The 25483-nt window shown below is 42.3% G+C and overlaps 1 protein-coding gene across 1 annotated transcript in view; it reads right to left on the reverse strand.

The window, feature by feature from the left end:
• The window catches only part of znf1035 (zinc finger protein 1035), a 26241-nt gene extending 1212 nt beyond the window's left edge, over positions 1-25029 (reverse strand). The window contains exons 1-3 of the mRNA XM_030393310.1: positions 24276-25029; positions 8519-8582; positions 1-8423 (exon numbers count right to left, since the gene is read on the reverse strand). The exon at positions 1-8423 is cut by the window's left edge and continues 1212 nt beyond it. Coding sequence (XP_030249170.1) covers positions 1-8380 — 8380 coding nt within the window. The 5' untranslated portion in view covers positions 8381-8423; positions 8519-8582; positions 24276-25029. The remainder of the gene's footprint in view (positions 8424-8518; positions 8583-24275) is intronic.
• Positions 25030-25483: the final 454 nt, after the last annotated feature.

Below are 25483 nucleotides of genomic sequence, written 5' to 3' on the forward strand. Positions count from 1 at the left end.
TCTCCTCCTCCTCTCCTGGTGCTTGACGATAAGATGGAAGGGAAGTCTTAGCTGATGGTTTTGAGTACTCATTGCCTGTTTTTGCCTGTTGTTGACGGGAACAGCTGTGCTGGAGGAAAGCAATGCTTCCCAGATGGCTCTGGCCACATTCTGTGCATTCAAATTCAGTAGCGGATGTCAGATGACGTTGCTCGTGTTCTTTAAGCTTACTTTCAGATGAAAATGTTATTTTACAAATTTTGCATCCATATGTACTGTCAGGATGGCTGGGAAAATGACCAATCAATTCAGTGGCACTGGCAAAACACTGATGGCAAACTGGACATTTGAAACCATGTGAAGGACAACCATCTTTAGTCTTAAATTTAATTCCTTCTACAGTATCAACATGGCTGTTAAGATGGCTGAGGTACTGCTGAGAGGAGGAGAAACTATTGTTACACTGATTACATGGATATTCACTACTAGACCAGGATTGTTGATGAGTGGCCCTGTGCTTTTTCAGGTGAGAAGCATGCAGAAAATGTTTATCGCAGTCAGGGCACGAGTATGGTCGCTCTTCGGCTGCCATGCAACCATGCTCGGAGAGAATCTCTCGGTCTCTGAAACGCTCACCACAAATGCCGCAACAATATTTCAGTTCTTTGTTTGATACTGATGAGCTTTCAGGAAGGGATGCAGATTGTTTATGTTCTTCTTCTGAAACTGAACATGGGTGATGGTCACTTGACTTGGAGTGGCTTTTCCGATGCTCAGCTCTGCTACTCTTGGAGCGAAACACACGACTGCATATGTCACACGGGAAGCTTTCTTCACGGTGGGAGGACATGTGTTCTGCTAACTGTGAGGGTCCTGTGAAACTGAAGTCACACTTGGGACAACGGTATGGACGGCTCTTCCCATGAGTATGCTTGTGTTTACGAAGTGCAAAGAGAGAGACAAAACCCCTGCCGCATGCCTGACACTGAAATTCAGACTTGTGCATTCGTTGGTGCTGCTGCAACTGGGATGCCTGGAAAAAGCATCTGCCGCATTCTGCACATTCATGTGGTTTTTCACCCAGGTGACAGAGCTGATGATCCTCAAGACTTTCTGATGTTGAGAATGTCTTGCCACACACGTGGCACGGGAAGTATGGTGCAGAGTCTGAGTCGCTGTCCTCAGTGCCATTATTTTCCTCCTCCTCACTTTCACCAGTTGTACTGATTTTACTGCTGGATTGGTCTGCACTCCTCCTTTCCTGTACATTACATCTTTCCTGTAGATTACTCCCGAGATTCTTCTTCTCTTTTTGATGCCATTTTTTTACATGTCTTGCCAGTGATTTTTTGACTGAATAGGCTTTGTTACAGAATTGACAAGTAAATACATCATCTGGATGGTTGTCTTTGTAATGATCACATAAAGATGTTCTTGCTGAAAAACTTTGACAGCAGAGTTTACAAGCATAAGGTCTATTTGGGTCATGGCATGATTTGTGACTTTCAAAATCAGCGTGGTTCTCAAATATCTTGTTGCAAAAAGGGCATGAGCGTTTCCTCTCAATTCCATGTGTTCTCAGGTGTTTTACAAGATTTCCTGGACTAGTGCACACCCGCCCACAGTGAGGACATGTATTGCGCTTTTTCTCTTGTTCCTGTCTTCCATGGTCTTCAAGGTGACTTATGAGCATTAAGCCATCTGTGAAGCTCTTATCACATTCGGAACATTGGTACTGCTCGGCTTTCTTCTCTTTGCTTGAACCGACTTGCACCTCATTTCCTTCTGAATGTTGTGAAGATTCATCTATAACTTCCTCTTTGCAGGAGAAGTTGGTCTGCAAAACCCCAGTGCCAGCTGTTTCAGTGCTCTCGTTGAACAAGAGAACATTGTCAGTCAGCGCAAAATCAATCTCTGCTTTCAAAGGAACCTCCGACTGTTTGCTTGTATTCTTCATTGAAATATTTCCAAATCTACATTTCCTGTAGTGATTACGGAGGAGACTTTTGTTCCAGAAGCCTCTCTTACATGTTTTACATTTAAACGGAGGCTCCATTGTGTGCACACGCATATGACCCATTTGACCAGCTTTACTCACAAAGGACATATTGCACTCTGGGCAGGGAAACCGTTTAGTGATCCCTCTGTCAGAAGCTGCATCTAGTTTACAGATTGAATTAGCACCATCATTAACTTGTTTGTCACAACTCTCATCTGCCGGCTCTTCTTTGATGACTGGTATATTTGACAGATGGTGTTGAAGGGGAGCAGTAGACACTGGTGGAACCATTGTTTCCATCTTGTGTGCATTTAAAAAATGCTCTTGGAGCTGGGAAAATAACAAAAAACGGGAACTACAGTATGCACAAGAGAAGCCTTTTGGTGGGCTTTGTGAGGTTGACTGCTGGTCTTGGCCAGCTGTCGACTTTGATGAGCTTGGTGGTAAAGTGCAACTTTTTTTGTGATTTGCAATCTTGACTTGCAGGAAAAACCTTCCACATCTGTCACAAAGCACTTTATTTTGCTTTGGTTTTTTGGTGCATTTTGGGATGTGACGCTGCACATAGTCCTTCCTAATAAATCTCAGATCACAAAAATCACAGGCAAATGGCCTCTCGCCTGTGTGCAGGCGGATGTGCACACCTAACTGATGGCCGTGTCGAAAAGCACGGGGGCAATAACTGCATTCGTATTTGTACTTTTTGTTAAAGTGAGGCTGGATTCTCTGAAGAATTCTATTTCTCACCACATCAATAGATTTAGTCACATTTTCTGCTGGGGGATTAGTTCCCGGTGATGGAGAAGCATTTGTCTCTTTGGAGACCTTTCTGCACTTTCTCATCTTCCTATGCTTTTTCAGAGTTTTTTCATGAGAGAATGATGAGCCACAGCCATGACACTTGAATAATTTTGTGACATGGAACAAAGTGTTATGTCGGGAAAGTTTAGACTGAGTTGGGAAGCTCCTTGAACAGACTTCACACTCAAAGGTCTCTTGCTTTTCAGCAGTCTCAATGCCAAACTTACTTTGCCAACCCTTGCCAACATCCTCCAAACTAATTTTGGGAATGCAGACTTCCAGTCTTGATCTTTTCCCTTTACAACGACCCTGATGTACTTTTAAATGGTCATACCTTGAAAAGCAGCAGTCACAAGCTTTGCAGCGATAAGGTTTCACTTCGTTGTGTGTCAAAATATGACGTCTCAGGTTTCGTGGCTTCATGAAAGTCTTGGTGCAGAATTTGCACTTGAACTCAGCAACACCTTCTGCTTTGGGCTTTTGTGCTGTGTCTCTGAGAGTAGGCATGTTTGACAATTGTTTAGCCGAATCACTTTTGATTTTTGACTGCCCTTCTTTGCAAACACCATCACAGAAAGCTTCATGCTGCAAACACGCTGTCTGAGTTTTATATCTGTGGCCACAGTGTACACATGCATATGGCTGGACACCAGTATGTGAAACAAGATGCCTCATGAGTATAGACTTGAACCGGTACTTATGTGTACAGTAAGGGCATTTAAACTGAAGCAACTTTGTTGCATTAGATTGTAAAGGCATTTTATGGACATCCTGACTTGTCTGAGAGCTGCTGGAACTGGAATTGCCATTAGGAGATACACCAGTGTTGAGCCCTTTCCCCTCGCAGTTCTTTCGATGTTGGTTTAGTTTTGTATATCCAAAGTACTGCCCACATTTTTCGCACACTAGCAGAGAGTTTGCCTTGTGTCCACGGTGATGATTTTTCAGCCGGATTTTCTTGGTAAACACTCGTGGACAGTAGGAACACTGATGTGATCCCTTTGGCTTGGACTCCGTTTTACCAGGATGTGTGGTTTGGGCAGGCAAACACTGCTCACTGTGAAGTTTAAGGTACAAACCACGGTAAAACTGTTTTCCACAGTTAGTGCAGGAAAACGGTTTATCTCCAGTATGTTTGATCATGTGGCGCAGCAAATACCGGCGAGTACTGAAATTATGCTTGCAAAATGGACACTGGTGCGATGAGGACCCAGATATATGTGTAAGACAATGTTTTCTTAGTACTTGGGCATCATTAAACACCTCTTTGCATAAGGAACACTGTAGTGGTTTTAGTTCACTGTCCTCTTTCACAGATTGTAAGGACTGCTGAGGTTTTAATCGTGCTTTCTCTTCAAACTGAGGTTCCTTGTTTTCTCCTTTGTGGCGGTCAAGATGTCGGAGGAGGTGTGCAGGATACTGAAACTGCAGATTGCAGTCTGGGCATTGAAGCATTCCCCTTTTAGGATGTGTACTTCTGTGCTGGATCAGTTCTCTTATAGTTGGAAGAATCTTTCTGCAGACAGTGCACTGTATCCTCCTCTGGTGAACGATTTTATGACCAATCAGATAGGCATGTCTCTTGAATCCTTTTCCACATTCCAGACAGCGGTATGGTTTTTCACCTTTGTGATTATGCTCATGTTTCTTCAGGGACTGTGTGGTGGCAAAACATTTTCCACAAAAATGACAACTTAGGGAAAGACTGTTATTTGGTTCAATTGATGTTAAGCTATTCTTACTCGCTTCAGTCTTTGTACTACTTAAAGCAGCTGGCTTAGACATGGTAGAGTAAACTGAATTCCTGTACCTAATCATTTGAGTTGAGCCGGTGAGTTTGAACAACTCATGCTTCTTCATATGTCTGTACTTTCCTGAAGGATGATAAAAAACTGCTGGACAATGATGGCATTTGTAACGTGGTGCAGTCTTGCGGGCTACTAAAGCTGGGAGGGCTTGTGTTTTCTGCTCACTTTCCTTCGACAGTGTTTTGTGTTCAGTCTTTGGCCTTGATTGTGCCTCTTTCGCAAGCCGATTAACACTCTCTCTGAGGCAAAATGTGTTAATATGTCTATATCGGTTGGATGATAAAGTGAAGGTAGTGTGACACAACGGGCACCGATATTTACCACCAACTTTTTCCTTGCCACCAAATACTGCCTCTTTGACACAGAAACGCAAATGTCGAGCCCTGTTGTATGAGTATTTGAAAAGTCGTGGACAAAGTGGACATTTATGTTTTCCTCTTCTCTCATTCTCTCCCTTTTGACTTTTCTCACAACTTAGTGTTGTGGTGGACGGACTCTGCAAAATTGCCAATTTCCCTCCCTTGTGTACGTTGTAGAAATGCTTTTTGGCCTTCACTGCAGACGAGAAGCCTTTTCCACATGCACTGCACATATTGTTTTTGCAGATGTCAACAAGCTTCACGAAACAATCAGGCATATCTGCAAACGGTTTGTTGTGTACCAAGTCCTTTTGGGGCAGATCTGCAGATTGTTTGTTCTGTACCAAGTCCTTTTGTGGCAGATTTGCAGATGGTTTGTTCTGTACCAAGTCCTTTTGTGGCAGATTTGCAGATCGTTTGTTCTGTACCAAGTCCTTTTGTGGCAGATTTGCAGACATTTTTTTCTGTACCAAGTCCTTTTGTGGCAGATTTGCAGATGGTTTTGTCTTTACCAAGTCCTTTTGTGGCAGATTTAAAGATATTTTCGTCTGTACAAAGTCCTTTTGTGTTGGTGGTTTAGTTTCACTTTTAACAGCATCAGAATTTGTTACTGGCAATTTAGGCTGCTTGCATCTTCCAGGTGTAACCTTGTGTCTTTGCAGGGTACTACTCTGCGCAAAATACAATCCACATCCATTGCACTGATAGGGTGTTTTTCCAGTGTGTGTCCGCATATGTGTGATATATTTATATCGTTTTGAAAATACCAGTCTGCACTTAATGCACTTGTGGCCACCATAGCGTTTTGTTTTCTTCTTTAGGCTGGAATCAGAAGGGAGCCTAGGCTTTTTCTTGGTTACACCACACAAATGTTTTTCAGCTTTTTCATTGCTTATCATCAGGTAGAGATCACAAGTCTTGCAAAACTCGAAATTCGGCATTGAATGACAGCAATGGTGATGTTCAATCAGATGATCTACATTGTGGGTTGTATGTTGGCAACCTGTGCAATGATACGAGTTACTCATTACATTTGCTGCCTCGGTTTGCAGTATAACAACAGGCTGTAGACGTTTTCTCATTTGTTTAGAAGATTTTAGATGAGCTGCTTGTCCTTCTGAGTGAATGCTTTTAGTGTCAAGTCTAGCCAAAGAATTATTTTCACATTGACTTGCATCAACTTGTATTTCATCAGTGTCACATGAGGAGTCTTCTCTTGACAGAGGTTCACCATACAGCAAGCCAGGTACTGATGGTTCTCCTGTATATGTGGCCAGCTCTTCAAATGACTCTCTTGCATTTTCAGCAAAATCTTCAGTCAGACTTTGTGGTTCTGTGGCCAATGGACTTTCATGTAGTGACTGTTGCTGATCTGGACAGGCGGTTGAATTTATATCCTTTGCTGGTCCTGTCCATTTCTTTTCTGGACAGGGATTTAAGTCTGTGCTTGCGGTGTTTGACTGCAAGCACAATTCTAAACTGTCAAGACTTTGCTCTGTACTGTCACTGGTCCTGACTCGATCGGTAGGCAAGGTTGTGGTTTCCTTTACTCGTGAACTTTTATTTTCTTGACAGGGACTTGTGTCTGTACTGGAGCTATTTTGCTGTAAACAGGATACAACAAGGGTACCAGCACCTTCTTTGTCCTTGGCACTTGTATCAACAGAAAGACTTCCACTAGTGACACCAGGACCATTACAACCTGGATCTAGAAAAGATGTGGCACTTGTCATTTCATTTTCTGGACAGCTAATTATGTCTGTGCTGGAGGTATTTTGCAGTAAGCAGGAGTCAATACTTTGCTTATCTCCAGTATCACCAGAAACACCGTTGCTAGTGACAGCAGGCTCATTACAACTTGGATCTGTGTTGGAGCCATTTGGTTCCAAGTACAAATCTGAATGACTTTGCTCAGCACTTTGCTCATTCTTTTCACAGGTTTCACTGACAAGACCATCAATCATCACAGCAGGGCTTGAACAACTACTGTTCCGAGCAACACTTTTGTAAGATTGACGCCCAGATAACTGCAAACAGGATTCAGCATCATGGCTGTTGCTTTTCAAGGTATTTATGCATTCCATCATTTCATGAGTAACATCTTTACAACCAGACACCTTTGTACCTGGTGGATCTGAAGATTGAGAGATATCTGAATGAGTTTTTCTCTCCTGACAGTCAGTGTCCCTATTTTCATCTTGACAATCAATGGAGGTAGGATTAAGAGATGTCTGCTTATCCAAATTCTCATTATTTAATGAATCTGAGTCTTTTCTTTCCCCCTTTAGGACCTCACCTTTGTCCTGCTCGTCCTCTCTCAGATTTCTATCTTGACCATCTGTAGAGGTAGCATTATCAAATCCCTCTATTTCTTTGTCAGATGAGTCCTTCAAGTCCTTTCTTCTGACTTTTTTATCCAAGTGATCTTGCTTACTGTCAAATATGGCCTCAACATCCTGAGAAATGATAGGGATCTGCTCCTCCTCATTGCCGTCTGGATACTTCTCGATTGCATCACCAGTCAAGTTTTCAAGCTGACTTGCCGAGATGTTTGAATAAATTCCTTGAGTGAGCTCTTTCTCCACATCTTCCATTTGTGTCTTATCTTCACAACCATCATACACATTTCTTTCCTCTACAGTCTCACTTCCTGTAGTTGTCACGTTAGAAGTAGTAGAGGATTGATTGTGTCCTGCATAAGATTTGACAGGGTTTTCTTGACTTTCAATCTTGGGTTGTGCACATTCAGTTTTATTTTCATCCGCTGTCACATTTAATGGGCTTGGCAAAGTTTCATTATTCTGTGACATATTAGGGCATGGATTCTCAGTCGGAAACATCATATTTCCGGTAGAAGCAAAAAGCCATTCCGATGAGCTGTGCTTTATAGTGTCATCTTTTTTAGGTTTTGAAACTAAATTACCCGCCATGAATTTACAAGAGGGCCTTGTTTCGCCAGCATCTGCATCAGAGCAGCTGCTGACATCTGAATAGTCCTCAAGAAACGAAGTAGCTAGTATTCCACAGTCTTGCTTAAGTCCCTGTAAATCTGCCGCAAAAGATTCAGGAAATGTTTCAGAAGTCTGTAATTCATCTGTGGTAAAATCTATATCACCATTTCCACATGTTGACAAGTAATCTTTTTCCATTTCTTCTCCATCAGCTTGCCATGACGTTTCTTTGTAGTATGTTTGATATACACAGTCTGAGTTGGAATTTCCGACGCTTGGATTTGAGTAATAGTTTGTGTTGAAGTTCGAGTTTGTTGCAGGGGCTTCATGGGAAGCCACTGTCCCGGGAAAGTCATGATGACCAATTAAGTTCTCCAGATGCTGTGAAAGACTTCCCTCTGAATCTGATGTCCTTCTCAAAGTGCTTGGATCTGATGACAGAGGTGGGAGGTTTTGGAAGTATGAATCCCACCCATTAGCCATCCTCTGCAAGGACTGGAAGCTGGGGCTAATATTTTACACACTCCTGAAAATACAAAGAAGCACAGAATTATAAAAGACAAACTCCAACTATTAGCAGATTAAACATTTGCACAGTTCATTTTGAAAGAAAAATCTGACCTTTTCTTGGATATACATGGACTAGGACTGTCTAGGCTGATGTGGGTGGCATCTGAATGGAAACCTGAAAAAATAAAATAAAAATAAAAATGCATGTTATTATTGTGAAAATTGTATTAGCCACTAAAAATCTGTGCCCTGGAAAGATTTTACAGATGAAATTGCCACCTTATCACAGTAAATAGGATTTGCTTGTCCCCATGAAGCTATGTGGCTGGTTGCAACATGCCATATGGGTTCATCACCCAAAAACAGAAGCACAAAGGTTTGATGCCAGCCAGGAAGTGTGCTACATCAGAAGGGTTGGTGCTTCGATACCTAGCCACAGGGACTGATTTTTGGGGAAGGAAGCTGGGGTGAGGGTGGAAGCTGCAGCAGGTGCAAAAGATGGAGGAATACCAACTACAATCCTAATTCCAAAAAAGAAAGAATAATAACACCAAACACAAACACTGCCTCATTCTAGCATGTGATCAACCAAATCTTTTCAGAATGCCTGATTCATATCGAATTATGAAAAAATGACAAAACACTTGTTTAACAGGTGTTTTTGAGCGCTCCACAACTTTCCCAGTCTTTTGCGGCCCCTGTATCAACTTGTTTGAATGTGTTGCTGCAATCAAATTCAGAATAAGTATATACAATTATCAGCCACTATATAAAACCACTGAAATGAAGCAATTAACATCGATCATCTCATTACAATCAAATTTTCTGCAGGCAAGCATTCGTCCTGGCATTCACATGAACCCAACTTGACATGCACCACTCACCCAAACATTGTTGCAGACCAAGTAAAAGCTATCATGGCAACAGTACCCCCCTATGGCAGGGGCCTCCCCAGCAGGACAATGCATTCTGCCACACCATAGAGCTACTTGATCTGGAACTGTGTTTGAATGAGTGCTTCGTGTCAAGTGGCATCCACATGAATGCCAGGTAACAAGATTTCACACCAGAACATTGCATTGTAATGAAATGACCAATGTTTTTCACTTTACCTGTTAGGGGATGAGGAAAAACTTTAAATATATTGTCTTTGTACTATTTCTAATGGAAAATATAACAATAAGGATTAGCAAATTGTAACATTAAATTTTACTTTAATTTTAACTCTTATTTATGTTTTACATAGTGTCTGAATTTGAAATCAGGGTTGTATATATTTGCTCACCTCAATGCACTGTAATGGGGGTGCTAATATTGGCTCAGCTGTGATCTAAAACGCAAGACCCACATGAACACGCCAAATTATGATGCGTTATCAACATCAGGCATTAGCAGTGGCAAGCCTCCGTGCAGCACCTGGGGAACAACTCCAGTTCCAAGCCAGGGCAAGAACACGGACATGAAAATCAATCTAAACTGTCTAGACCGAGGTACACTGCTATGCTAATTCTGTGATAAACAAGTTTCATTTCCTATTAATTCTTCACAAAGTCCCTTGTTTTTTAGTATCTAAAAACCTAAGCATTAACTAAAAGTACAGGGATACAAGAGAGAGCTAAACTTCAAACTATAATGATTCAGTTAAAAGCTACAAAACTACTTTGAGCTGAACCCAGACACTTTTAAAAATACTTTTCAGTCTAATCTCTAGCACAGACATGAGTCTCACAATCATAACACAAGGTTATTTCAAGGAGAGAAGGGGTATTGTCATGGTTGTAATGCCATTTTGTGTTTTTTGTTAAGTTACGGCTGGTGAAAACACAACCTTTCCTGGAATGCTGCTCCATAATCAAAGCATACCAATGATTAAATAACAGTGATTTTGTTGTGAACAAATTATTGTAAATGAAACGTGTTTGTAACTGCATTAACAGGCCCACTTTGTTAGCTGGGATTCTAAGATAGTACTGCAGGGATCAGAACAATCACATTATTAGTTCAAGACACACCTTCAAGCAGGCAGACCAGTGCAGGTGACCAATGCAAAATCCCAGCTGTGCTGGGCTGCCATGCCAAGTCAAGTCAAGCCAAGCAGGGCGAGGCCGGAAGATGTAATGGAAAAACGCCATTAAATGTCACTGGATCTCGCTTGGAGCTCAACACAACTCGTGTGCTAAAACTGGTTATGTAAACGCAAATTAGTGAGTCGCAATTTGACTTGGCATGGCCAAAAATGCCTAAGAGAAGCCCTGTTGAAGTCTATGGCGAGAGTCATGGAGAGGGCACTACTTGAGGAACAATGCTACATAACTAGGCAACGTTAACACTGGGCAAAAACATAAAAACATGATCTGAACCTGAGTGGTTTTACATAAATGGAATTTTTTGCTAGTTATGGACTGCCAAAAACACATGTTTGAGTTATAAAGTAGTTCACAAAGGCACTTGGTAACACAACACCTCGGCAAATGATCAACATCATGTGGTTTTCTGGATCAGGTGGACTACAAGACAGACCTTTGCCTGGGCTTAGAAGATCCTGAAAGTTGTTGCTCAAAATGCATTATGCTCCCCACGGCTACGATAAAGATACTGCATGAATGAGATGGTTAGCTATTCAATACTGTAACAATGATTTCAAAACATACATAAAGCAGGATACATTACAGGACTTTACCACACAAGAGTCCTAATGCAAATACATTTGAATATTTAAGGTTGGATATCAGTGGGATGTCCCCATAATGACCATAAAAATCTGTTCAGCTTTGTAAATCCTCATAATCAAGACTTTTGGGCAGGGCTCTACAGTGTGAGCATTTCACTCGCATTTGCCCCTAAAAAATGTATCTGCGAACCGGGAAAAGGATTTTGGTGCACAGTGTGCGAGCAAAGGTCACAAGTTACCATCACAACCTACTTTGTCTGCGATCGTTCAAAAACTACAATCCTCTGGCAGCAATGCACTAATCACAGTAGTTTTCTGTAATGACGCAACCAGTGTCATGCGAGAAGTGATAGATCAACAGACTGTGGTGAAGTTAGTTTTAGGTCGGGTATTTGGCTTATATTCACTTGGGTCCCAGCCGTGACATTACTGAGGTTCGCCCAGTGTTAGCAGCAGGAGGACAGTTAGCTCACCTACCAGAGCCTCGTGCTGAATCGCTGGAAACTGATTTAGGGACCTACGCCGATAAGACCCAGTTGCTATGGATGCTCCTAGCATCACAAGCTGACAGAGGAGCAAGCGGAGGCGTCGTTACCAAGGACGGCGGCGTGGCTGTGCAGCGGGGCTAACAGCTGGGCTTGAGGCAAATCCCCGGAGAACACCGCTTCCCTCTATCCTACCTTCCAACGTCCGAAATTTACATGCTGTTGATTTTTATCCTGCACTTTTCTGAGCCATTGAAACTAAATTTCGTTCCCATTGCACTGTAAAGTGTAATTCAAATGACAATAAAAGAAAGTCTAAGTCTAAGTCATTAAATTACTTGGCATAAATATATTACAAAATAATTGCAGTTTTTTTCAATATCTTCCATGTCATGTGACCCAGTGATTCCAAACCAGCGGCAGATTGTATTAGTAAACTGGGCGAACAAGACACACCTCTTTCTATCGTATTTGAGTGCTTCCTCTGTTTTATATGAACTAGTGCATTGCCCGTAGGAAATATGTATTCCTATAGAAAGGTGGGAGGTTAAGTAGCTTTTTCATGGATGGCCAAATGATGCTGTGTTTGACGGTGAGACGTCAGGGATATTTAGGCTTGTTGTGAAATCCTATTTTCCAGGGTATAATTGGCCGTTTTTGACTATTTTTGATTTTGCCATAATATTTCACCTTAAAAACTATTTACCTTGCCTTGCTTGGTGTCATTATTTTCAGCACAACCTCACATGTGTGACTGTACAGTTATTTTTTCATTTTGGCAAACTGTTATAACACAATGAACCTTAAATCACCAAAAAAAAAAAGTTTTTTTACTGTGAAAACCACAAATATGTTTAACTATTTTTATTACTTATAATGCAAATATATAAATTGCTGTTTGCTAAAAAAAAATAGAAATTTACAAAGTTATACGTAGTGATATGTTTCGCCCAGCTCCTTCCTGCCTGCTGAACATTCAGCAGTCTCCTCATTGTTTTGCCTCATTAAACAAAACAAAAAACGACTCCACTACACACTAAACTAAACACTACATAACACACTAACAATACACTCCAAACACGCTTAATGTCACAAATCTCTCAACTCTCAAAACTCGCTATCTCTGTCGCTATCTCTGTCGCTATCTCTGTCGCTATCTCTGTCGCTGTCACCGTCCCTCCGACAACTTCCCCCAGTTCCTAAGAAAGTTTGCTATTTAATTTTGTGATTGGTTGGTGGGGTGCCTTTTACCACCAATAAAAAAAAGGAGTAGCACAAAGCAAACACTTCCTTGCTTCGTGAGGGAAGCCCGTTTTGACAGTTTCTTCCTGCACCAAACACGGCAAACGTGACCGCAATGTTCGCTAAAAAGCGTGGTGGACATTATTTATCATAAGTCCGGTTTTACTTGGCCTATCAACATGATTTAAAAACTGGTATATAGTTTGAAGGCAGCTCCAACACATACGTCGGAACCGAGACTCACGGAGGCTGCGTCTTGCTGCTACGTCATCTTAAATTGGTCACGTGACGCACTGGCACGTCCGTCGACTCAGGAGAAGGAGGTGGTGGTGGGCTAGCAGCTAGCTGCACACAAACATCGACAGTTTGTTGTCCTTGCGTGTCCAGATCTCCTCAGACCCGAAAAGACTCAGCCGGACTCGTTCAGTGTCTTTAATCCACAACAGTCAGTTTAGATGCACAGAACGGGACCGAACCGCCGGCAAAAAAATATTTTTTGTGCTCCCATATATGTCTTTGTGCTCCCAGATATTTTACTTTAGGAGCACATGTAGTTGTTGGGAAAAATGTCAGCATAGAGCCCTGATTTCGAGGGCACCCCTGTGAATGTTTCCTGTATTTTCATATTGATTTTTTCCCATTTAAAGTTATATCTGAAGACACAAGCCCCATCATACTGCTGTTTGAATGAATGTGGGGCGGTGGCGCATAGCGAGGGCATGTCGGTGTGACAGTCTGATAACTTCACAGGTCCTTCACTATACTAAATAAAGAGAAATGTCACACAAAGCAACGTTACAGGACCCAACAAAAGTATCGTAATAACTGTAACTGTCTTTGGCAACTTATATGGGGAAAAAATACCGCAGTTATGTATGGAGAAGTGTGTGTCCTCATGCCTGTTCTACTGGCCCTGTCACCGGCGAAAAACCTTTAACTCACCAAGTGTTTGCGTTGAAAAACAATCACTGTGATGGTCGACCCTCCCAACTTTCCCCCATAAAACAGCCTACTTCCCATGAGTGAGTCAGACAGCGTCCAGTTTACTGATGGCCATTATGTAATCTAGAATGAAAACCTAAATTTGTCACTTTCCAGGATGTTTGCTGGGTCAGGATCTCAATTACAACACATTATAACAGCGTCCATATGATTAAACAGTCAGCAGGTACATGTTTAGACCAACAGGAGGACACCTGGGGAAACAGCTTGAAAACACAAAGACGTCATCATCATGACGTGTTCCGCCATGTACAAGTATAAGCAAACCCTAATCCAACGGCAAATGATACTCATCCGTCACCAAACTCTCCATTAAATGCTCTAATAGTTACATAACACAGAGACTGACTTGATCTGTTCAAGTCCAAGCAATCTTGGAGAAATGCAAGCATCAGATGTTAGAATTAAGTCTACACTTGCGCTTACTGCAAACTTTTATGCATAGACGAGTAAAGGTAAGCAAAAGTTTTTTCTTGTTTCATATCAGCCTTTTCCCCTGCATCCTGCTCATGCTACGAAATATCCTTCAAACTTTACAGTGGTGGGTCACTTGCCAAATGTGGAAAACACATCCTCTTATATCAATGAAGACTGGCGGGGTAGGAGCATAGGTTGCTATTGTTAGCCTATGACCAATTGCTAATGTTGGTGGCCAGGTAATGAAGCAGTGCTCTTTTTAATTTGAGGACTTGATTAATAGCGTGAAATTGTGCATGAATTGCGAGTGTCCTTAATTTTCAATGTTGCAAGAAAAATGACTACAGTGTATTGTAAATGTCCAGCCACACCGGTTTAAATAATGCCTTTAACACATCTTATGACTAATGAGTAGCCCCATTCACACTGCCGTTTGCATGCAGGGATCCTGCGCCAATTCTCCTCTCCTCTGTGTGAAAGTTTCAGACGCACAGAGGGGGGAAATTTCGCTCCGGCGCTGATCCGCCTCTGGAGGTAGTATCAGGGCCGCATTATTGGTGAGCTGTGCCAGTGTGAACGGATAATCCGGAGGCGCGGAGCGAGGGCGCGTCGGTCGTGCAGTCTGATAACTGCACAGGTCCTTCACTCAACTAAATACAGAGAAATGTCCCTCAAAGCAATGTTACAGAACCGAACAAAAGTAACGTAGTAACTGTAACTGTAACTGTCATTGGCAACTTATATGAAGAAAAAAAATACCGCAGCTGTACGTGGAGAAGCGTCCGTCCTCCCGCCTGTCCTACCGACTCTTCCTCACATTTCTGCCCGAAAAACAGCGTTTGTCACCGGCAAAAACTTTAACTCACCGAGTGTTTGTGATGAAAATAAATCATCGCGACCGTCAGCCCTCCTGACCGAGCCTTCAGGGAACTTTCCCCCAGAAAACAGCCTCCGTCCTTGCCAGTGAATGAGTCAGACAGCCTCCTGTTTACTGATGGTGATAATGTAATTTAGCGCAAAAAACGTAACTTTGTCACTTTCAGGATGTTTGGTGGATCAGGATCTCAATCACTACGCATTATAACAGCATCCATATGATTATAAACTGTCCGCGGGTTTAAATTAACAGGGGGAACACCTGGGAAACACAGACGTCATCAACATGACGTGTACCGTCACGCCTCTTTAGGAGCCGCAGCGCCGGCTTTCTGTGTGAATTACAAGGCAGAACGGCGGAGAATTGGCGAACCACTGCTCTGGAGATAATGCGGAGATGCTGTGTAAAAAGGGTTATGTCTTGAAGGGTTGTCCCATTTCATAGCCGATTTTAACGACTACCCCTTGTAAGGTCAGAGTTGCACCTACACAAATACATGTGAATGAAAATAGCCTGCCAGTGCTGAATGCAGGTAGTGCAAGATGTGAGTGCAGAACTGTGAGAACAGAAGTTTGTTGGTTTGATGCCATTTGAGTGGCTGTCCAAACAAGCATATCTTTGGAACCATTTATGACCATGACTTCGCCAGTCAAAATGTCTCCACATTCAAAGCCAAGATGCGGATTCGTTTTGGATGTTGATTTTGCGTGTTTGACCACCACCTACCTCTGTTGTAGGGCTGCAACCCAACTATTATGATTCTATCGATTATGATTCTATTGATTATTTTTTTGATAAATCTAACCACCTTATTTTATTACTTGATTAAATAAACAACTAATTCACCCAAAATAACATTTTAGAACTTCCCATTTATATTTCAACTTTAAATTCAATCATCTTCAATCACCAGCAAATGCGCTGCAGGGCATTATTCCCGAACAAAAAATAGCCCAGTTTTAACTAGTAATCGGTGTAATCCTAATAGTTTCTGTTGGGACAAAAAGTAAGCAGTAGCAGTAACTAATAACAAGCATGCAGTGCTCCAGTGCTTTTAACACCATTCAGCCTGCACTCCTGGGGGACAAGCTGGAGCTCGCAGGGGTGAACCAACACCTCACATCCTGGGATCCTGCATTACCTCACTAACCGGCTACAGTATGTCAGAACTCGGGACTATGTGTCGGACACAATAATCTGCAGCTCAACTCCGGGAAGACCAAAGAGCTGGTGGTGGATTTCTGCAGGCACAAACAACTCTGCACACAGGTGAACATCCTGGGAATGGACATTGAGATAGTGACATCTTACAAGTACCTGGGAGTTCACCTAAACAATAAACTGGACTGGACTGATCACACTGCAGCTACATATAAGAAAGGTCAGAGCAGACTGTATCTGCTGAGGAAGCTCAGGTCCTTTGGAGTGCAGGGGGCACTCCTGACCTCTTTCTATGACTCTGTGGTGGCATCAGCCATTTTCTATGGAGTAGTCTGCTGGAGCAGCAGCATCTCGGCAGCAGACAGGTGGAGGCTTGATAAACTTATCAAGAAGGCCAGCTCCACCCTGGGATGCCCTCTTGACTCAGTGCAGGTGGTGGGAGACAGCAGGATGATGAACAAGCCGTCATCGCTGCTGATGCAGGAGTCCCACCCCCTGCAGGTCACTCTCACAGCACTGGGCAGCTCCTTCAGCAACAGACTGATACACCCTAAGGGCTCTATCTTGCACTAAGCACAATTGACTTTGTACACTGGCGCTTGTATAATTCTTATTTTGCATTCGATGCACATCGGAATTTTCCCTCCACAGACGCACGTCCTTAAATTAGGGAATGAATTTGCGCTCCTGGGGGCAGTTCAGCGAAAAGAGGAGGCGTCTTCTGGCGTAATCATTCACTGGTGTAATTTTGCTGTTTCAGAAAACAATTCCGCAACAGACCAGGAAAAACCTAGTCTAAAGTCAGTGGCGCTTCTTTAGATGCTATTTTAAGGGCGCATGCTTGGCCATAATGTAGCATGTGCTCAACGTCCATACACTTTGCTTCTCTCATCTACAAAGAAGCAGTTCACATTTTTGCATATCATACAAAAAAAAAAAGTTGAAAAGATTTAAACAGAAGAACTAATTCTTTTTCCCTCTGATATGTGACGCGCCTGCCATAGCCACGAGGGTCCGGGAGTGGCAATGCGCGATGTGCTCCTAGTGGAGCGGGTGGACGAAGATGGAGTGGGAGGAGGAGGATGGGGAATAACAGGAGCAGGTGGTGCTTTTGGAGACTTGAGGCGATGCGCCTGAGAGGCCGCAGCAACATCGCCACCCGGTCAAGACGGGCATTAATACCTTGCCGCATCCCGGACAGTGTGGTCCGGTCTGACAATGCTGCCACGGCATGTAGTGGGTCTGGATCGTCTGCATCTTAGTGTTTGCGCCGCTCCCTCCTCAGCTGGCCCTTGCGCACTGCTCGGCCCGTGCACACTGCTCCCGAGGCCCGGTGCGATGTCCAGGGGATGCCAGCCGTAGAAACAATTGTTGCAATTTCCTCCCACGCCCATTTAACCAAAGCTAATTTGGATGGGTTTCTCCCATCCCCATACAATGCCACTTCTCGGTCTTTTACGGCCCTGACGAGAACGTCGGTCTCCTCGGCTGTGAACCGCTCCTGACATGCACCTAGCAAATTCGCCATTATAATAGCAATCCGCCATGGAACAACGTGCCTGCTTTAAAAGGAAATGTGAGATGACGCTCTGATTGGTTTATTGCACGTTACGCCCAAACCACACCTATGAGTAATGTAGCTACTTCAGACCAACCCATTTTAGATTTGCGTCGGGCGCAAGAGTCATTTATCCCGCCGGCATAATAGCAACAGCGCCTGAGATCCACCCACAAAGCTACTTGCGTTTTGCATTTGATACTTGCGTTTCACAATGTTAAGATAGAGCCCTATGTGTGTGAAGGAGAGGTATCGCAGGTCCTTCCTTCCTGCTGCTGTCAGACTATACAACCAGCACTGCTCCATATAGACCTCACTCTGTACTCTGCACTGTGCAATAACTCTGTACAAACTTCATCAAATTTCATCACCCATATTTATTATCTACATTTAAAATCTGTATATAAATATTTGTTGTTCATTCTTGCACTATGTCATGTAAATATGTATACGTCAATTTGATTCTATTTTTCTTTCCTTTTTTAATTATATTGTCTATTTCATATTGTCTATTTTGCTATTGCTCTTGTTCTTGTAACAATCTGACGCTGCTGTGACAAACAAATTTCCCCGTCTGCAGGACATTAAAGGATTTCTGATTCTGATTCTGATCCTACTGTGGCGAAGGCATGACTGGATAGAGTAGAACAGGTTAATAGCAGGACAGTTATTCAAACATGGATAAATACTACAGAGGGGAAACAACAGACATTTCTGTGTAGTGTTAAGTTTCCATGGGGGTTCCCAACACATCACACACACAGACCATTAGGTGACTCCCACACCGCCACACCAACCTGCGGCATTTCACCACACCACAGGATCCAATATGAATTCAGCTGAATGTATTTATGTAATTGATAATGTGGATGCGTTGCACCAGCCTTACTCTGCTGTAAGGGGCGAAGGGACATTTGAAAACGAGGGCTTAGGGTGAAAACGGATGGGGTGTTGGACTACTATTCTTTAAAGGGGCTCTGTGTAACTCACATTAAAACCCTTAATGGCACCACTGGCTCTTGAGTGAATGGCAGTCAGCATCCTGTTGCTTGTCCCAGAACTCTATGGGCGCACCATACCAAGAGTCCTTAGCAGCCAAGGATATGGGGCCAGTGCAACATGAAACTTAACTTGAGCCAAAATTATACTATGAGTGCACACACATTCATGTGATAAGGGTGTAAGTTTAAGCTATGTGCAGACATCAGCATATTACTAATTTGTTGGGTCCGCTCGGACTTGCCTGCACCGCAAGCAACAATACGTCTGCGCATATGTGGAAAACATCCTCCAACTGGACTACTAAGATGTTCTCTGCAGCTGTACATGTACACATGCATTCGGAAGTATAATCTCGGCCTTAAAGATTTCACAATCAAACTGACCCCAGAGAACAACAGGTGTATCCTGAGCGTTGGGAAAGAACTAATCCTAATGCACTCGCACAAACCAAATATACTTAGGTTGCGTTTGTGTTTCTGTGGTGGTTGGTTTACTACAAAACCAGCAGTGGTGGTGATGCAGCGGACTGCCAGCTGTGCTTTCGCCATCCTCTACAACTAGCCAAGTGAGCTCGCAGCTATGCTCTGGGCTAGGCAGAGTGGACAGACCAGGTGTACACATGGCAGATTGCCCCTCCATACCCACTGAGCTTGGATGCAGGAAATATTACTTGGTTTTGGCAAGGCAGGTTTTGCCACTGGGCTACTTCAGACTTTAGCCCAGAGACACACTGGCAGGGATGAGCAGCTCCTGACAAGTTTAAGCAGAGAAGAGCAGCAGCAGGTCGATGCTGGCTATTTGATTCCACCTGCAAGCAAAACTAATTACACATAAATAACATGTAACACATTACAGTCTCTACGCCTGACTCAAAATTATATCCCACAAGCCAACGCATCAACCCATCACTGCAGAGTGCACAGCAGAATGTCCCTCCCCAATTCTTCAAGCCAATCCATTCTACGGACAACCTATTGTCAATCTCAAGTAAACTTGATGTGACAACATGAAAATAGAAACAACTGGCCAACCTTATTCAGCACATGACATAACAGATGATGAAGCAAGGTCAGCACTGGTTGCCATGGTGGCAGAGACTCCTGCTTCTAGTTTGAAGTGGCATGAGTGTTTACAGGCCAAACCTCTAACAAAGGCTGACTGGGTAGATATTGTTACAACTATTCAAGGGATGGATAGAATTACTTTTTAATCAAATGTATGGGCTGATACATTCCTGCTGTACTGTGAAAAATGGATTGTGTATTACAAGATGATCGCTGAATATTTAGCATATTAACTGACTTTCATATCCATCAATGCAACTGTGTGTATAAATACACAAGTGAGTGTTTTTGTAGTTTTTAAAAGAAATTGTATTTCAGTGCAAGAGCACCATATAATCTACACATCCCTTTCCATTATTGACTGCAATCTACACCTGCATTAGTGACTTATGTGGATTAATAGGCTACTAGTTGTGCCAGACTTATAGGAGTGGCACAGGCAACTGCTAAAATAGTGCCTTTGACATCTAGCAGTGGTGTCTAACATACCAGCAAACACAAATAATGTGAAAAATCATGTAAGTCTATTATATGCATTTATAGGACACATGCAAATAAACACTTAATTTTGATTTGACAATTTACACTTCAAACAAGCAACTATGTTTACATGGTGTACAACACAGCACAGGCATACAAGGACAGAAAAACACTGAAAGCTCATATGGTCTTACAGAAAATATGGTTCCTCACTAAGGCGATCTACTGGATAGACACAGAAGAGTACTGTGTGTCCTTCTCTATGCCCTTGCTCTTTGTTGTTGGGCTGTGGTGTGCTACCTCCATTGTTAGAATGCTACTGAGTAAGTGAGATCTGCTTATGGGTTGGCCAGAGTGTTGTGGAGGGCTGATGTAATTCCATTAACATAGCGTATGAACCGACTATCAGTATGTTTGTACATTACATGAATGATTTTCTCTTGAGAAATAAAAAAAAAAAAAAAATAATAATATATATATATATATATATATATATATATATATATATATATATATATATATATATATATATATATATATATATATATATATATATATATTAAAAAAAACCATAGCCTATGAACAAAAATTTCATATCACAATTGTTCACTGGAAATTACTCTGTGACGCAAGGCCTAATATATCTGAAACCTTAATCACCGATTCACTCTAATGACAATGGTAATGTGAACACAGCAAATAACCAGATGAGAAATATTGATGGATAGTGTTTACACCAAACAAAACCTCTCTAGTACAGTACCTAGCTGTGAAAATCAGCAATGGCCCCACAAACAATACAGCTTTTATAGTTGTTGTGAGGAGTTTGTAAAACAGCTTCTATGACATACCATGTTTTGTTTTGTCCATCTATAGAGTGAACTATCATGGTTTCAAACTTGACATGTACCCATGCAATACTGGCGTAGTCATGTTTTTTCTGCAAGGACAAGAGAGTCAAATGCAGCTTCCTTGGTGAACCCAATGAAAAATAAAACAGCACAACTAACATTACCTAGCCCAACATCAGCCAAAGCCAAGGCAAATCACACCACGCATAGATTAGCTACTAAATGGTGAGTATTAAAGCAAATCCAGGTGCAAGGTCCACCTTTGCTTCCACATACTTGTTGTCCTATTTGCTAGTGATATCCCTGTAATGTTTTTCTAACAAAGAGGGTCAAAATCCTGCCCCCTGTTACAGGTTAATTAGTCTGACTCGCAAAATGTTCACGTTTGCATAAGCCTGCAATTGGCCGACTATTTTAGTCTGCAATAATAATACCTCATCTTTGGATGGCATTTCTCATGAATTCAGAAAAACAGAAAAGTGATAGGCCTACTGCACGTTATTTTGTTAGCTTTGTTCCCCTTTAATATCTAATCTAAACAAAGCAAAAAGCAGTATGTGAACATGTGACTGACAGGTATTTTTTGCTGCCCAGGTGTGTTCCATTACATTGATTATTCAAACAATAAATAGCGCTGGATGTCTACTCTCCGTTTCAGCTGTGGGTTTATCCTCTGCAGACTGCATTTCTAGTTAAAGGGTTTTGTAAACATGAAGAGCTCTCTATTGGAGAAAAACACGCAGTTTTGAAGCTGAGAGAAGATGGAGAATCAATCAGAGCTATTGCACAAACATTTGCCATAGCCAGTAAAAACATTTTTGAATGTCCTGAAGAAGAAAGAATACTGAACTGGTAGATGAAGGAAAACACCAGCAGTTGCTGACAAAAAAATAGTGAGAGCCGTAAAGAATAAACCTAAAACTTCTGTCAGTGACATCATCAACAACCTCCAGAGGGCTGGAGTGAAGGTATCGCAATGCATCGTTCGCAGAACACTTCGGGAACAGAGATACAGAGTTCACACCAGAAGATATGTACTCATTAGCAATAAGAATACGAAGGCCAGATTGGAATTTGCCAAAAAAGTACAGAGATATGGCTCATAAATTCTGGGACAACGTTTTATGGACTGATGAGACAAAGATTAACTTTACCAAAGTGATACAAAGGCTAATGGTTGGAAAAACAAAGGATCTGCTCATGACACAAGCTCATCTGTTAAAGAAGGTGAAGGTATTTTCATGGTTTGGGCTTGCATGGCTTCTTCTGGGATGGGTTCATTGATCTTTACTGGTGATATAATGTTGTCTACCAATTTAAAGAGATGTGGAACCAAACTGATCGGGAGATCCTTCATCATGCAGCATGACAACGACCCAAACACACTACAAAAACAACCATGGAGTTCATCAGGGGAAAGAAGTGTAAGGTTTTAGACTGGCCATGTCACTCTCTAGACTTACCTAAACCATATTAAGCATCCATTTGGCCTGCTAAAGAGGAGACTGAAAGGAGAAACCCTCCAAAAGAAGCAACAGCTGAACGAGGCTGTGCTGAAAGCCATGAAAAACATCACAAAAGAAGAATGCAAAAGTTTGGACATGTAAGTGGGTGGCAGGCTTGATGCAGTTATAACAAGCAAAAGATTTGAATCTAAATATAAATTATTATTCACTCTAATACATTTTTAGTCTACCTGTTCCTACACTTTTGCATGCGCGCACACACACAGAAACAAATACACACCCTTACTCTCGGTGTTACCACCACACCATATAGGCCTACTCCAAACATTATCAATAGGTTATTTGGTAGTAATGGTTAATGCTGCAGATGCACAAATCTATATTAAGATGATTACTTTGAAGTGAATATAGGGCTAGTTTACATCATGACATTTATTATGCAGATTAATACATTTGCATGTATTGATCAGCACATGAGTTGGAATAAATACCTGTATATTTTTTTCTGGAATAAAAGCCAATTGCTTGGTCTATTAACAAGCCTGTCATTTTTGTTATGCATGATTTGGTATTGTTTAATAATGCAAAATTGTTTTTTGTTAGATTACTCGATTAATCAATGGGATAATTGGTAGGATACTCGATTCTAAAAATATTTGACAACTGCAGCCCTAGAATGTTGTTTTATCAACTATTGTCATTGTTAAACCATACAAACATGGAATGAAAAGGTGGAATGAAAAGATGGAATGGTTGTCTCCCCTTTTAAGTCAGCAGCAGAGGTAGTAATAATCAAACTAATGTCTCTGTTTGAGGGTCCATCCCTACCTGCTGGGCTACCTGGAATGCAAACCAATTTTTGTGTACATACTAGGTTAAGTCACAGAAAAGGTTTGCCAATGCGACAGCACTGTCAGTTATGTTTTCACCAAAGGACTATGGACTAGTTGATTAATAACAGATTCATCACCCACAATGATGGGACTGAGATTACACTGGAAATCAGGAATTTAATTTACTTATGGGTGACAACTTTCTTCACTTGTTGTAGGACTTACTGTGCTTTAAGGCAATTAGGTGACACATTAACTGAGCTGTCACATGTCAGATACATATAAATTATTAATAGCAAGTGTATACAAGACATTACCAAAACTTCATCTTATGATCCTGTGTTGTGTTCTTCGTGATAATTTGGACAAAAATGCCTTTTTTTTCTCTTTTTAATTTTATAATACATAGTGTAGTTTCTAAATGGTAAACGACGGTGTGTGAGCACCTGGAAGCTGTGTCTTTCTCTTGTCTTGATTGTGTTAATTAAGATGCCTTACTTCTAGCCAGATTAGACGGGGGACGGCAGACAATAGAAAAACGGTAAGATGTCTTCAGCGCAACAAAACGTTATAACATCCACAGCAGCAGCGAGGTCACTAACTCTCGTCACGTGTTTAATCATTTTACACTAACGTTGCTTGATATTGTGGGTGAAACTAGCCTCAGCTAGCTTCCCCAGTGACTAGCACAAAACAAGCTAGCACTGAAAACAAACAGCTAAGGCTTCTCTGCAGCGTGTATCTAGAAGGACCTCTTACCAGATCAGTGCTCTGCGTTGCTCCTGCTTGCCTCGCCGCCAGATTTCCTTTGTGGCTTAACGGCTACATTGTCCGTGATGCGGTGTTCAGTCAGCAGACCTCGGTGAAGGACATCACAGCTCGGGCTTTCTTTGCCAGTACACGGAGAACGCGGCTATCCTCCTTGCCGACGTCTCCCGTCTTTCCTAGGGAAACACAGTCAGGAGACCGTTTTTCTCTTTCTGGACTGTGAGTCGACGAGGGTCGTTCAGTCCAAAAACGTCGTGTTTTTCCCCCCGCACGATATGAGCTAATGTTACACAGCTCGTCGTGCTGTGGTTAGCGGCACCAGATTCAGATCCACCTCCATTATCTGTATTTGCGCATTTTCAGACAATGTGCCCAGGGTTGTGCGTACGTTACACAACTGTCCTAATAACAACCAATAATAAGGTGCGGGGAATCCGACAGAGCCCGCCCCTCCGTGCTCTATGGCTGTGACTTGGACCCTGGCAGGGCGGTAGCACGACTCCTTCCGGGCGACTGCACCGCGGTTGCCTCCTTGCTGCTGCTGCTGCTGCTCCTGCACTCCCTACGTGCTGCAGCACACAGGCAGTATTACTTGTGCTGACGGCGACTGCGCTGGTCATTGGAGTCCTCCGTGGGGTTTAGGTGCACCCATGTGAAGTTTCAGCACCACTCTGTGCATGTTGTTTGTGTATGATGAAAGCTGCTGGGGAACTCAACCAGACCTGGTTACTTGTCTGCTGGACTGGACGTGGTTGGTCTTTTAAAGGGTTAACAAGTAGCACGCAACCATTTTGTGGTAAGATCTGCTACAAAATGGCGCCTCCCCCACTCTTGCGGGCCTAGCACGTCTGAAACTCCTTTGACTGAACAGGCACATGAGAACCACTTCATATGGGGGGAGGGGGTCCTCTGAATATGTCTACGGTAATGACTTTACTGGTAGATTTATGCACCCATCAGGCTTACTTTGCTTTTTACCTCTGAATTAGCATTTAACTGAAGTCCTTGGTCACCATATGCATCATTGTATAGAAAGGTGTTAAATTAAACATGGAACAGCTTTAAAAAGGCAAGTGAGAAGGAGCTCTAATTTTCAGCCTGTCACCCAGAGGAGCAAAAGAGGTCCACTGGTATACAAGATAACATAACTCCTATAAGCAAGTCAGTTAAGTTTGCAAAAAAAAAAAAAAAAAAAAAAG

Source organism: Sparus aurata, chromosome 17, assembly GCF_900880675.1.
Source record: "Sparus aurata chromosome 17, fSpaAur1.1, whole genome shotgun sequence".
NCBI lineage: Eukaryota > Metazoa > Chordata > Actinopteri > Spariformes > Sparidae > Sparus > Sparus aurata.